A 15,688-nucleotide genomic window follows, 5' to 3' on the forward strand; every position below is an offset into this window, starting at 1 on the left:
ATTTCACAAAAAGGCTTGCTGTGAGTGTAACGAGATGTTAAAAACTAGGCTGCCAAAAGATGGCCAAACCAGAATGAACTCAAACAAAGCCAATTAAATCATGGATATTATCTAATTTAGGGATTATAGTCATTCAAAAAAAAAAAAGGCCAGATATTTACACATGCTTTTTACAAACAAATGGCGCCATAACAGCTCACCAGAAATATCTGCCAGTGTTACCCGTTTGAAAAGGCAAAACTGTAAATACTTTGGTGGTAACTGCTAAATAAAATACCACAGAACAACGAAAAAGTTAAAAGCTAGCATTGTATTGAATTCTCTTACGGTAAAACTATGAAAGTAACAGTGAAATAGGAAAAAGGGGGGGGGGGGGAAGTGTCTCTCTAAAATATCCAGAAAAAAATATTTGTTTCAGTCTTTCATTATTGCAATTCATTACAAGTATATTGGAAAAAATGACTTCGTTCTAAGAAAGTCTGCATCCCAGTACCAAAGCCCACTTTCAAAAGATATCAACTCATTTCATTTGTATACTGTAGTAATTATTTTTCAGCTGTGCATTTATAGCGAAGAATTCTAACATGGAAAACCCTTCATGTCCAAGGCCCATGCTCAGCAACTACTGATGTTAACTGCTAAGAAAATTTCTTGAGCTATCTATATAGACATACATCTGCTCATTTGCACATCAACTATTATCATGCTTATTGTTTAAGTGATGGAGGGCATGAATGTATTTTCATTCATATATCTGTATGCTTACAGGTATAATTACTAAAACACAAATGTTTTAGTCATCTGTCATGTCTTTTGCTGGAGACATTATGTGACTGCAGCACCTTTAGCTTACTGTTCTATAGAAAGTAAATTAAGAGCCTTGATGTATAAATAGGTCAGTAACACTTTTTATTGTAATTATGCACAGAACTGATACAGCTAATTTCATGCTAGCTGAAATTTCTTTTCTCCTTTAGGCATAAGTGAATCACCTAAGCAGTTTTGCCAGGCTATGTAATTGGCCATGTTTGTGTCATTTGGTTTGCAGAAATTCTATTACTGGGAAAACAGCAAAAGTAGTCAAATGACCAGCTTGGTTTTGAGATCTTACACAGCTGGGGCAGTACTTGTTTATAAGCCAAACACAGCTGATATGCCATGGGAAGTAATAAAACTTCCACAGAACCATTTTTAAAAAGCTACTTTTAGAAATAACCAAAATATATTCAATTCACACATTAAAAGATCCTATTAACAGCTATTTCTACAATTTAGAGCATGTTTCTTTTCAATTATCATCTATCTTATTGAATTCAATGTGAGCTCATCTTTCCTTAATTATATGGAACACGGTTGCAAGAAGTTATACTACCTTTGCTATCAGCACCAATGATGGAATGAAATATAGTAATAAGTAGAAGTCATAAAGGACTGTGTTTTTCAAATCGTGGCCGACCTTCTTTGGTACAAGTACAAAACAAGAATTTGGCCTTCCTAAAGAGAATACCTATAGTGCAACACAAGCTGCATCCTGCTCCAAGTATTAACAATCCTTCTGGCCATCTGTTTTAATACAGACTTGCTTGGCAATATCACCCAGTGAAAAATCCAGTGATATTTTCACTACCACTGTCAAAAAAGTTTGCTTTAAACTACCAAGTGTTAAAGAGGCATATTGTACCATAGGACCACCATAGGTGTCATGAGCACAAAGCTCTGGCGATAGCAATACTGTTTTTAGTAGTAGCCAAAAAACCTTTAATTGGCTGGCATCTGTGTTCCACTAAAACTGTCATTCCACTGTAAGAGCTGGTAACCTATCAATCTCACACATGGACAAAAGAACTGTTTTCAAGCTAACCATATGCTTGTAGGAACCATGGTTGGCATTGGCAAGGTTTTGGGTTAGGGTCCTCTTGCTTGACCTTCTTTATATGAAACCAACAAGTCATTGGAATTGATTTCTCATAACCAGAAACATTACTGGAATCTACAGAACGAAGGTGACAAGGAAGTAGATCTTTGCTGAGCATACTGAAAAATACTCTAACATGAATTCTGAGAGGTAGAAGTCTCACATCTATATAACTGTCCCATTGGGACAAGACTCTCAGTTTGGGCAAAAAAATATGTAAATAAGAAATAATAACAAAGCAAAAACGGTGCAGTTTTGTTGGGGTGGTGAGATTTTGCAATTTGTATAACTATAAGATGTAGCCAATGTTTTTACTTCATAAAGGATAATCATTTTCTTCATTTTAGTTTTGAAAATATTTCATAACACTAATAATTTTAACCTTCTCTATAGGAAATCTTACTGAAGTAATATTAAGTTTCACATACTGCATGTATAATGGTCAGAGTCAGTTCCACTGCCAAAAAAAAAAAGAAATTAAAGGTAATATTGTACTGATTTTGATAAAAGATTAGCCAAAAGATTATTTTTAAAAGATACCATGATTATAAAAAGCTGGAGAGAACTGCTTATTAGTTGCAAATGCATAGTAATTGTATTAATTTTTTCATAAGCCCACTGCAAATCATGAACAGGCATCATAAGCAAGAATATATTAAAACAGAAGCAGCACAGAAAGTGAAGTAAATATTTATATGAAAGGTACAAACAAAAAAATAAACATTTCTGCTCCAGTTTCTTGGTGTTCCTTAAAATGAAAGGAACATAGATTTTAATGTTTGCCATCACTAGGGTTATTCTTTAAGGTTTTAATGTAGAACTTTTGAAGAATTGTTCAAAGTTGGTATTTCATACTGTCCACGGAGAATTACCATAAACAGACACAATAATGCACACAGTCCATGAAGACATGTATGTTGCAGACAACTTACTGGGAAAAATACCACCATGACAAATACAGGAAGAATAATTTAAAGAGAAACTGTAATGTTAAAACATTTACAGCTGAAGCAAAAGGTTGTGAACAAGTGTAAGAGTGTTTGCAAAATTAAGTGTTACTAAAGAAAAAGAACTGCAGTTCTGTATCAATGGCAAGCGTAGTTGCTTTTCCACTCAGTTTTCCATGCGTATCTTTGGTGCTGTTAGTACACAGTGATTGTGTACTAACTCTTCTATTGTCAAAATGCTATTTCAAATACATAGCTAATTAAGTGTTTACAGTTTATTGGTAGACAAACTACAAAAACATGCAATTATCTTCTCAAAGAACATGGCAATATTTGAAAAATTACTTAATGCACTTTAAACTATCCAAGATATTTAAGCCATATGTTTGTGACTTCTAAAAAATGAACTCGAAATACAAAAATGACCAGGTTAAGAATTACCACATCAGTTGAATACATTTTATTCCAATATGAAATTATGAATGTACCATAACAGGGAAAAGAAAACAAAATGCTAATAATCAAAGGAATCCTCAATGCAGGACTGTAACTGTTAATCAGAAAATAACTAAAGATATTGATTTCATTTTAAATAATACTGTTACAAAAATTTTCTTCATTAGTAAACTAAACTGAAACTTTTAACATGTAGCAGAGGAATGCACATATGGATTGGATACCTTTAAAGTATCCAAATAAATTACTGAAGCCTTACTACTTTGTTTGATTTTTGAAGTTATGAAAACACTAACTAAAATAAATGACAAAAAAATCTTTTGTATCTACAATAATAAGTAATGTTACAGCATTGTGCTATTTGAAAAAATATCTAAAAGAAATAGCTTCCTCAGGAACTAAGAGCATATTTCAGATTTTTTTTTTATAAATGGCAGTATATTTTTACTTTAGAAGGTTCTTACACCTAAAATGCATATATATATATATAAGTGTTGAAATTACCAGTTATATGATATTGGTAAAAATTGTAAGGTTATGAAAATGTTTCTCTTATTTCATAACAGCCAATATGTTGTAAAAAAAGCCTCACTTAAAATCCAAAGAAAACAAGACCGTTACTATGATGAAACTGTTATAATTTAGGCTACAAGCATTCCCATTGCTACAAAAGCAGTTACCTTGCTTCCTCAGTGCTCATTCCTACTGCCCCAGCACACTTACTGGGGCAAGGTTTACATATTAAGCAGTGAACTGCACCAAGGGATTTGACTACAATTTCTTTTGGACTGGGTTACTTTTCACCTGCATTGGTTACTTTACGTGCTTTGAGCACAGCCGCAACAGTATTTGTACCAACAGAGAGCAGTGGTGAGAAAAAACAGCTGTGAGGTAGAGACTGTTCCTGGCTAGTGATGAGGAAAGATTAGAGCTTCTGGTGGCCTATTCCACTGCACAAAAATTCTTTAAAGCTTCTGCACCCACAGTTGTAAGAAAGAATTTACTTTATACTGCCTGGGTAACTGTGCACATTAGAAAACCTCTTTTTAATCACAGAGGCCCTGTTGAGCAATTTTGTTTTGATTGTTTTCTAGACACATTAAAAAAAATAACAAAAGAAATACTGAAAACTGGTAGTAAGCCTCTTCCCAAAAAAGAAGTCCAAGAACACAATCCATACCAAAGGACTAAATGGCTTTATAAGTAGCAGTTGTAGTGCTGTTCTAAATGGCACTATTCAATAACTGATTAGTATATACAAACTCCTGTTACATTACAGTATTAGGAATAGTATGTATTTCTAAGCTAATTCTTTAATTTGCAGTGCTTTGGCAACAGCTTACTATTAAAATTTGCTTTAGTTTTCAGAATCATTTTATTTCTATTTGACACTATTTCACCTTTTCACTAAAAACCGAAACAGAGTCTACATATATAACCCACTGCAAAGTGTTACCATTCACAACACCAGGTGTAATTTGCACTTCATAAACTCACCCCTTTATCTCCTCTCGTCTTGGAATTAAATTTCACTGTCTTTAAACGGGCTCGTTCTTTTTTCTCAACTCTATCAGAAGAGCAGACACAAAGCAGTTAAATTAGCAAAATTCTAGAATCTCAAATTAGTACTTTTCACAATGTAAACATATAGTGCACCTTCTATAGTAAAGATTTTTGTTGCTAATGGCCTCTTTGGAAAATGAATGGCAGACTGTTGGAAAAGCAGGGCTTCATTTCTCAACTGATGAGCTGTGAGGGCTTTGGAGCATAAGGTGATTGAATAGATTCAGTAAGTCCAGGTGTAAAAAGAAAAAGCATGTCCCTAAGTGAGTATCTTCAACCATGAGCAATCAGCAGATATTAAGATTCAGACCACCTAATCTCTTATTTGCCAATGCCAAACAGTGTGTCTCGGCTTTGTCCACCCACGAAAGACTTGCCCATTTCCCAGCTTTGGGGTAGAAAGAATTCCAACGCTGTACTTTTAAAAAATAATTTTAAAATTATTTTTTGGAGTATTTTGGAGGGTAAAGTTTCATGTTTTTCTCAATCTGGGAAATTCTGAACCAAGTCTAATGCTCAACTGCAGAGTTGCCATCAGCAACATCATATTACACAAAATTTACTTTGCACCTTCTTATACATAAATAGTGTAATTTTAAACTCACTCATTAGAAAATTTAATAGTAGACATCTCGAAGTCAATACAATATTACGACATACCTGCGTTTGCTTGGGATAACTCCAATTTCATCACTTTCTCCATCTGGAGTTACCTGCCGTGCTTGCCACCATTCATCATCAGAAGCATTAATGACATGGAGAATATCACCAAATTTGAAGTTCAACCCTTGACTTGGAAGGCCACTATCTTTAGTCTTGTCATAATCAAAAAGAGCTCTGCATTGAGAAGAAAAATAAATAAATATACATAGAAAAAGCTGAAAAGACACAGGGGCATATGAATAGCACTAGATTTAATTAAGCATTCAGAAATGACCGTATCATTCTGACGTGCTTAAAAGGAGAATGCTGAATACACACTCTCCCCCCACAACTCCCCTGAGAATGGTCAGCATAGTATTCAAACACAAACAAAATTTATAAGTTTTAATGAAAGAGAATAAACTAGGTCCATAGTAAACTATAGCACTTTGCAGAAGGTCCGTAAGAAAATGCCCCCCTGCAATTCAAAAAATACTTTGCGTAGAGCAAGTTACATGTCAGCCTATGGCAAAAAATGGAATTGATGCATAGAGCACCGTTGAAAGTTTTGTCATGTACTTTGTTACAAGTTACAAATCCGGATTATTTCAGTAAATAAAAGTTACTGTCAATTTCCTGCTTACAGACTTGCAAGAAAAAAGGTTAGAAATATGATCTGAACAGAACTTGGCAACTGTAGTACTACAAAGCAAAAAGCTTGAGGTGCACTCTTCTGGAAGATTCCCTACCTTTTCAGGGGAATCTCATCCTTTTTTCCAAGGTCAGCTGATTTTCAAATAACAGGCACTAGCACTACCTGAACACCAGCTGCAGGCTACAGCTCTATCAGCGTTCTCTTTGCCAGCAAGGGTGGTTTATTCAAGCCCGCTGCTATCCATACCCACATTCACTGCTGCTTTGTACTGCTTCCTTCCCCTTCCTTGGTTATGAGAACAAAATTGCTTAGAAACGAACATGGTACACCATACTGTGGAATAGGTAAGTGTTAAAATTAATTCCTCCCTGTTGGATCATTTTAAATCTGGATCAGTTCCCTGAGAAACCGACGAGACTTACAGTATGTTTCTCCCAGCACAACCAAGGGTTTAGTGAGAATGTGAAAATGAATGACAGTAGCCTCTTACTGAAATGAAAGAGATACTCCTAAGCTTATGCCTTATAAAAGACACTTATTTTACTTTTCAAAAAGGCATATGAACAGATGTAAAGTGAAGTGCCTGTATGACACAGGCCAAAAAAGTCCTCAAGTATTTCATCTGCAAGCTCATACGTTTGTCAGTGATGCACTTTCTAAATGATACTCTGTTGCAATTTAGAGACTTGATACCAAGTCCAACACAACCTCAGGAAAGAGCAAATAGATCCTAATGCAATTATTTAAGATGGTGTCCTTTCTCTTGTACAAATTAGGCTAATTTCTTCTCCCCAAATACTGGTTTACGTACCTTTTTGTACTAGATTTTTGATGTCTCAGAAATTCTTTTACCCATGTAAGTACCTGTAAGTTTTAAGAGTTTGTTCAACCGCATCTTAGCTTTGTGATTTTTGCCTTTTTAAAGCACTGAAGGTATTTCTTTCTGTTTGAATTGTATTTGCTCATAAGCACTGACACATTGCTCCATCAGATCAATTCACCTTTAACATAAGGTCATACCCCCTGTATGGAGACTTTGATTGTAGATTAACAATACCATGTATACATTTATTTAGTGGAAGTTATAACACAAAATTTATTTTAAAATAAATTCATTATTTCTGATCAACCAGTACTTTGAACACTGTCCCACAACATTTATTTTACTTTTAAGTTTCATTTAATTTAAATGACAAGTCCTTAAAAAAATTTTAAAGAGAAAGCACCAAGTCCCTATTATTTTGCCCCGTATAACTTGGAAGCAAAACATCACTAAAATGATAACTTGGTTCCTTCAGTTGGACAACAACAGAAACTGAAGGCAAGTTGCAAGTTTCATGAATGCTTATGCTTCAAAGCCAAAAACTTAACATCTGTGTTAATAGCACCAAAATTTCCATCATGTCTTTTACCTGCTCATTGCTTTCAGTATGATAGGCTGCTGATGAAGTTTTAGTGAAGCATTTCTTATTTTACAGTATTCTTGCTGAACAAAGCAGTCAGGGAATTCCTGTGGCAGCAGAAGCATCCCTCTGTACTATTTTCTGAAACATGATTTAATATTACCACTTGCGAATGAAGGCTATCCTATAAAGGAGCTTCTCTTTTTCTCCCTGAGTTTCTGGGAAAGCTGTTTAAAACTAGATCTTTGAAGCATCAGAACAACATAAGGATGACTAATTAAGCTTCTCCTGCAGTTGAGTACACTATTCAGGCCTGCTACTAACACCAATCTTATTTTTCAATGGATCTAATTAAAATTTCCTAATGATTTCCAAACCGTGAAGTTTCTTCCACCTGGAGTTGCAATCATTTTCAATCCAAGGAGAAATCAGCACCATTGTCTGAATTCATAATGCATCATGCTGGTTAGAAAAATGCACAGTGGTGAATGCCACTTTCAGATCTGCATTCTACAGATATTGCACACTGATACTTGCCATACAAGGTTAGATAAAGTATAGAACAAGTTTACTCCCTGGCAATATATTATCAAAGAAATTTGATGCCATCAAAGAATTTCACTTTTTCATATGTGCTTTTTGAATTTGCAGATGAAGGAGGAGAGCATATAGGTATAGCTCAGATGTAAGAACAGAAACATTATGAGACAATCTCTCTCCTCTTAAAATAAAGATCAAAAGAAATATAGAGCAGCAATCAGAGAAGGACATTAAATCAGTGCATCGTAATTAGTCAGGGGAGAAAGAGAGAATTAGATGTGCAAATTAAGGAGTTAGTTGCTGCTGAACTGCTATATTTATACTGTCCTCCAAGGACTGTTTGTTATATTGCTATTCATCATATATTAAGATGCATGCAATTAAGAAAAATCTGCTATTTTGCTTCAAATTATATTTTCAGGCAAACACAATCGTCATTTCCTTAATATTTCATAACACCCCCAAAATGCTGTTTACAGGCAGACTATTTATAAAGAGATCATGTTTCAGTTATAGGGGGGTAAGAATGCATCTCATTTTGTTTGCGATTTTGTTACCATGATTTTGAGATATCACCACACACCATTATTCTCAGAGTATTTTCTTTTATTTGTTTTCTACAACTGTGATTGAATGCCCATAAACATTTTATGGTTGGCTTTACTATTCAATTCGGCTTATGTTATATAACTGGAATTTTAAAGGCACATCAAAAAAAAAAACTAGTATTACAGAGATTTAGCTTCAGTTTGTAAACCTGTTTTTGAATTGGTTCAATGAAAAGTACAGAATGATGATACTGAAGTGACTTATAATAAGGCATAAGTGGGATAGCCAACACATTCTGTCAGTATCTAGCAATATGTTCAAAGAGTCTTAAAACTTATTTCAGTGAGGTCAAAAATTACACTGGAAACCGGAGAGAAAAGACGCAAACCCATCCTGCATGTGTAACCAAGTTGCCTACCAGTCTTTGGCATCTTTTGATGTGATGACAAGAATGGATCTCAAAAACCATAGCAGCACTCTCTGTAAAGGGCCGTGGGTGGAGAAGCACTTTTCATGAGGAATATTTGCATTTTAGATTTTTGTTCCAACTTACAACAAAGCTGACTATGGAGTTTCAAAAACCTTTCTTGGAAATAGAATCACCAGTCTCCACAAGGCTTCTGCTAAGTCTGGAGAAGGCTGCATTTTCTGCAGCTAAGTCAAAAGCACAACCTCAACCGTTCACAGATAACTTCAAGGGAATAAGAATTACATAAACTGCTTGTCAGAGGCTTAAAATACCAGACGAATGTGTGAACATCGATGTAAGTGGTTTAGAATCTACAGCTAGAGCTATAGGCTACAGCTAACCAAGCAAAATAAAAGCATTTAAGAATGTTTAGGCTTAGTTACATGATGAGGGCTAAGGTGATAAATCTTGTGATTATGGATATGAAGATCTAACCACAATGTCCATATGCATACTTACCTATGGAAATAAGACGTGGCTAACTGATATCGAGCACTTATCATTAGTATTTAAGCATTTATCCTTGGAGATTTAAATTATGACCCCAAAAATATTTAAGGCAAACTACAAAAAAAAAAAACTATGAAAAAACAGAAGCCAGATAAAGCTATCGAAGTAAGAGGTCAAAACATACAGGCTACATGTTATAGTCAATCTAAAAAGAAACCCTAGGTGAATAATTCATTACGTTTCTTTAAAAGCCTTCAGAAACAGAGCACAAATGTCTGAGCCTTTTCTGAGCATGGATGCAATTATCCAGGTAGCTGCCTTGCATAAGATTTCCTTTCCCAAAGCTCAATAGATACTGTACCATGAACAAAACAGTATCTGCTTTGGGCATAGAATAATTGTGGATAACAAATGTAACTTTATGATAGGAAGTCTGGCCTTCCTAGTCTCACTTCATTCAGTAGGTCTTCAGAATACTTAGACTTCTAATCATATTATTTCCCTCACCGGCTACCCATTTATTAATACTTTGGAAAGAAATAAGGAATAGAACAATTGGTAACACATGCACAGTACACAAAGCTTGCCAAAGGGGAAACATCGCCAATATTGTGCAGTCACAATCACCTCACAAACTAAAAACATTCAAGACAAAATTCCACAGCTACATAAATTCTAAATCTCAGCAGCCTTGCTACTCTGCCACTCACCCTTCCACCCACCAGGTATACTTCCTTGTACCAGCAGGTGTGTTTATATGGTTGTACAGTGTACTAGTGGGAGATGAATCATGTGAAATACCCCATTTTTTTGTAGGTTAAAGTTAATATTGCTATTTTAAGCAGCTTACTCTGGGCCTGCACAAACACAGACGCACGTCAAGAATGTGCATCTGTGAGAAAAACGGGGACATGGGAAACATAAAGGTGAAATTACAGAAATCTGGTGTAAGATTAACAAGAGTCACCATGTTAAGAACATCCTTAAAAAATTCCCTTCTGCTGCATTAAAACCCCCCCAGACTTCAGTAAAATCAACTCTGCTAACATGGGGCAGCTTCTAGACTCTTCTTACAAAGGCCACCCCTGCAGCCTACCCCGCTACCAAACCCTTGCCATCCTTGCCATGTAAACCCAATACAACCTGTTGCACTGAATATTTACAGTGATCTTTAATTTTTTATATATATATATATATATATATATATATATATATATATGAAGTCTGATCCGCCAAAGAACAGAAATTTAAGATTAAGAAAATGGAGAACAGTAAAATAATAATAATAATAATCCACAAACCTAATGTTTGGAGCAGTGTTTCATTGCTTACAGTTGAGACTAAATTTTCACCAGCATTTTTTTTGATGGCAATACGAGCAAAAACAGATTCTAAGACTCCTCTCTCCTAAGCTGCACCCGCTTCTGGAGGACACTTTATTTCTACAAGAGTACAGTGATCAGGGAACTATGTCAGATTAAATGCATTTAGTCTAGCTCATTTTTCTCATTTTTTTTTCCACTTTGTGGCCCTGTAAACAGATATCAAGCACAACTGGGAGATGGGAACTGTTTGCGGTTGATTTCTAAATGGGAGGAGGCAATAGCACCTGAGCCTAGGATTTTAGCAGGTAAGCCAGTGAGGTCCTACAACATTTTAAATCAAGTTTAAAGCAAGCACTGTCACTAGTGAAGTCTTAACCTGCTCTGCTGAAACGGTCTGGCCTCTTCCATGAGGCTACTGCTGGTCCTTATTCAACTCGGAGATGAGTCAGTTCAGGGAACTCAAAAATCAATTACTTTTTTAAAATGCAATCCTTTTACCCACATTCAACACTTGAAATGTTACACCTTTTCAGTACGTGGCAACTAACAGAGGAGTAAGATTACATACTACATGAGCTGCACCTTGCCACAATTTCCTGAGGAAACTACCTATTTTCTTAATTATTTCATGCTTTTATATTTTATACTTCCCACTTCCTTTAAGCCACCTTTATGTTTAATTTTGTATGAATAAATTAATGAAGACTACTCAATTTATTCACTTTGGTCTATTTGGTGATCACTTGTTTACCACGGAAATTATTCTGTAACAGAATGCTATTCTGATTTCCTAATACAAGCTGAGAATATGACCGAAGCAAGCTGAAGAAAATAAGATGGCCACTTGCCAAAGCTTAAGTTGTGGGAGACTCTAAATTTAAACTCAAGAACTTAAAGGGGAGAATGAAGACCTGTGTCACAAAAACACAAATTGAGTTTAACAAGTTACTAAATTGTTACTTAGACTTTAAAAGAATAAATGTTTTTATTGACTGGTCATACTCTCTGAGAGGCAGAACAAAAAGCAAGTAAAAGCATCACTCTTCAAAGTTCTCAGAGCTAATACTACTTTTTTTTCAGCTGTATTACTTTAATCAAAATAAGTTAAACTTTGTTTTCAATGTATTGCATTCATATAAATATCAAATTGGTAAGTTCAGTAACAAGTAAATTAACGTATAAAACACAGAAATACTAAGTCTACAGAAAAGCAGAAAAACACGCTAGTAATATGGTGAAAAAGATCATTACCTGACATATAGGGATCTCTTCTGGCTAGTTCGCAATGATCCTGATCCTGAACTAATGCTACTGTTCATCATCTGTTCCCGTAAATCATGTATTTTAGCTTCAAAACGGCTGTATTCTGCAAGAAATGGAAGCACTGCTATTAATTTCCCCTATACTCTGGGGATTAACTTACATAAATTTTCAAATCTCAGAAAATAAGCGTCTGTTACAGCTTTGCTAATGCAAGAAAACACTACCAAAATCCAATGTTTTTATTAAGCACTATGTTTTGTAATTAAAAGCTACATAAAGGTTTAGATTTATCAAATGAAATAAAATTTGAAATAATCATGATGACACAAAGCAAATAAACAGAAGCAAACATCCATTATACTTAAAGATTTAATATAGTTTACAGCAACCAGCACATTCCTAATTAAAACAAACAATTCTGCTAACAACCATTTTATAGTAATAAAAAGACTGATATAAATTTTACCCAATGACCAAAATAAAACTTCAGAACATACATCTGAAATGCATATACTTATAAACAAAACTATATATCTTAAGTGCTAAGATGTGGGAATTACAAGTGTCTGAAAAGCTGGAATTGAACAGATGCTTTAATACTACTGGACTTAAATTAGACACAGAATTTAGCCCTACAAGGTGGGGAACACACAAAGCATTTCTGAATTAGCCAATGTTCCCATGGGAGCTCAAGAAAGGAAAAAAAAATCCAGAATTCTGGCATGAATCTCGATCCACTTATAAACAGCATTAAGACATTCAAAGTCCCTCTATATAATTATGTATAATGTTAATCCTGGAAAAACGGATTGTGTTCTTAAGTAGCACTATGCACTAATAAAACTAAGCTAAATGCATATGATTTATCTATGAAGGCAGACAGTAAAATAGGAACAGCTTCTTCAGGACAAACAAATCCTGAAGCAAGGTACTTACACATTGTCAGCATAAAATATGAACTCAAAACAAGTTTTTCCTTCAGTTGAACAGTTTGGACTCCAGGATCAACAGATCCACTGCTAAAACCTTTCTAGTTAAAGGAAACGCGCTACAGCCACCACCTTCGCCTGCCCACGTGATGCAAGATTACAACGAGTCAACAGTGGGAGAGCCAGGGTGTGTGCAGCAAGCAGCTGCTGAACTGCCTCATTTGTGCTCTTCTCCCTAGCTGCACCCTCATTCCCTGGGGGCATCAAATTTACTCAAGACGCACACGACTGATAATGAGAGCTCGAAAAATGCAAAAAATCTTGAGGAAATCTCTCAACTGCAGTTCCTTCAACTTAAGTCATCTTAAATGCCACAAACAATTTATCATTTTGCATTCTGTAGGAATTTCTCCCCGCACACTCATCAGATAATAAGCACCAAGACTTACAGATTAACCAAGAGAAGAAGAAGAAAATTAAGTTAGAGAAGAACATTCTGTGAAATGTTTTCTGGTATACCAGTTCATTCATCCAGGTAACTATAAAACTGATATTCTAGCAATAACAACCAGTATTAACCCTGTGCAGTTTATGGACAATAAGAACAGACTCTTAAATAATCCTGTTTTCCTTTAAAAACCAAAGCTAGTAGCTTTTAAAATTCTGTCCTGATTTTTGAAACAGCATCTAGTGCCTTTGTATAAACAAATTCCAGATCAAATAATTTACCAGCCCTAACCGAACTAAAGACGTTGTGTGACAAAAACCAAAAACATTATTTCCACCCTACTGATGTTATTATTAATAGTAAAAGAATTCATGATGACTGGATGGCTACCCAAGAGGAATGTGACAAAATGACAATTTTTAGAAAGCAACATCCCTTAGGGGAAGGACCCAGACTCAGAGAGAGAATGGCCCACTCCTGCTGCGCCAGTGCAGCACCGCATGGCCGTGGGTAAGGCATCTCGTTTTGCTGTGCTTTCCCCCTTCCTCACTGCTGCTGGCCTTATCTGTTTAGACTGTAAAACCTGAGACAGTCTCTTTTTGTGAGGAATAATCTAAATAAGATTTCAGACAGTAGCCGCATATCTTCAGTTCATTTATATGAATGTACAGGTTCATATTAAACTCCTGTTTAACAGGTGCTGTCTCCCTTTCACAGCTGAAAATTGTGTAACTGACTTCAATGGGAACAGACTTCTTTTACAGGAACAGCTAGGGAGCGAGCTCTTTGCTTATCAGGAGACATACCAAAATTCACACATTCGTTCACACAGGAACAAAACTGAGACAAGCCAAATTTTTTTTTCACACCATTTGAGGCATTGAAGATAGGGGAGGGTGGGCAAAAAAAAAAAATCATTTCCTTCTTTTCTTCAGTCTCTCCCCACACAAGATGGAACATTTCAGAACAGCCACAAAGCCAAGTCACAAGGAAAGGAAGAATGTGGTGCTTGTCCTTATGAGACTGAATGCTGCCTAGATAAGATTTTCTGACGTCCTAAAGAATCACTTAAGTATACTGTGAATAGATTTTTCGTTGTTGTTTTTAACCTGTCAATTCATTGAAAATTAATTCAAACCACTGCATCGCAAAGGAAACATAAGCTTTTAAACACACTTATTTATTGACTAAAACACAGCTTACCCTCCAAATTATTTAGTTGCTCCAGGTAAAACAACAGATAAATTAATAGGGCAGAACATACTTAGAGTTAACAACTCCATACTCCTAGGACAGCTTGCATCATAGAAAAAAAAATCATTCACTCTGCAGCAGATATTCTCCTCAATTTCTCAGATGTTCACCTATGCATGTTTCTGCACTTGTTCTTTTATTAACTTTGTTGTTCTTACTGATCACAAAAGAATAAATAATCCATGGAACTATCACAGAGCTCATTTTGGAGAGTGCAGCTAGCCAGATGGTTTGCGCTTTACTCTGGTACTCAGCAGAGCAGAATTTAATTCACTGCGGGGACTTCTGTTCCTCTGATGCTGGCCACAGCACTGCATTTTCCTTCTGTTTTTTCCAGATTCCCATTAGGAAAACCATAATAATTCTGTAAAGGCTCTTAAGCAGCACATATCACTGCAGCTCTGAATGTGTTCCACTGTGTGACACCGCTAACAACTGGCTAAATCCATCCCTCTTCCCCTGTCCTCTCTAAGGTGGATATAGATACTTCTGCATCTGCAAAGATGCTTGTTTTAAATGAATACAGTTCTGTCTGATCAAGTAGTCACTGTCAGAACAGTGTGTCTTGAACCTGGGACCAAAGGCAGCTGGGTCTAGAAAAGTTCTTTGGCTCCTGCGAAAATTCGTTTCGGTCCCAGGTTGGCCACCAAGGAAGCTCTATCATGTGTATGTGACTGAATCTGCAATTGTATTAAAAATTAAATAAGTACATACATACATCACACGAAGTGATCTTTCAAGTCTTTTACACCTGGTTCTTCATGAAAGATTAAATCTCTAAACTTCAAACACACTAAAAGAAGGGTAGCAGGGATTTCTGACACGAGATTATTTTTTTTTTAACCCTTCATGAAAGGAAAGTAAGCATGGAAATATTAAA

At 35.6% G+C, this 15,688-nt stretch overlaps 1 protein-coding gene across 4 annotated transcripts in view; it reads right to left on the bottom strand.

Annotated features, from left to right (window-relative positions):
- Positions 1-15,688, bottom strand: part of DLG1 (discs large MAGUK scaffold protein 1) — a 151,780-nt gene that overhangs the window by 17,459 nt on the left and 118,633 nt on the right. For 3 of the 4 annotated variants that reach the window (XM_035544711.2, XM_035544709.2, XM_035544712.2), the window contains 3 exons: positions 12,166-12,280; positions 5,542-5,718; positions 4,816-4,885 (listed from right to left, as the gene is read on the bottom strand). In XM_035544711.2, the coding sequence (XP_035400604.1) occupies positions 4,816-4,885; positions 5,542-5,718; positions 12,166-12,280 (362 nt within the window). Of the gene's footprint in view, positions 1-4,815; positions 4,886-5,541; positions 5,719-12,165; positions 12,281-13,113; positions 13,142-15,688 lie in introns of those variants that run through there. The other variant, XM_050712560.1, reaches the window with a different exon arrangement.

Source organism: Cygnus atratus, chromosome 9, assembly GCF_013377495.2.
Source record: "Cygnus atratus isolate AKBS03 ecotype Queensland, Australia chromosome 9, CAtr_DNAZoo_HiC_assembly, whole genome shotgun sequence".
Taxonomy (NCBI): domain Eukaryota; kingdom Metazoa; phylum Chordata; class Aves; order Anseriformes; family Anatidae; genus Cygnus; species Cygnus atratus.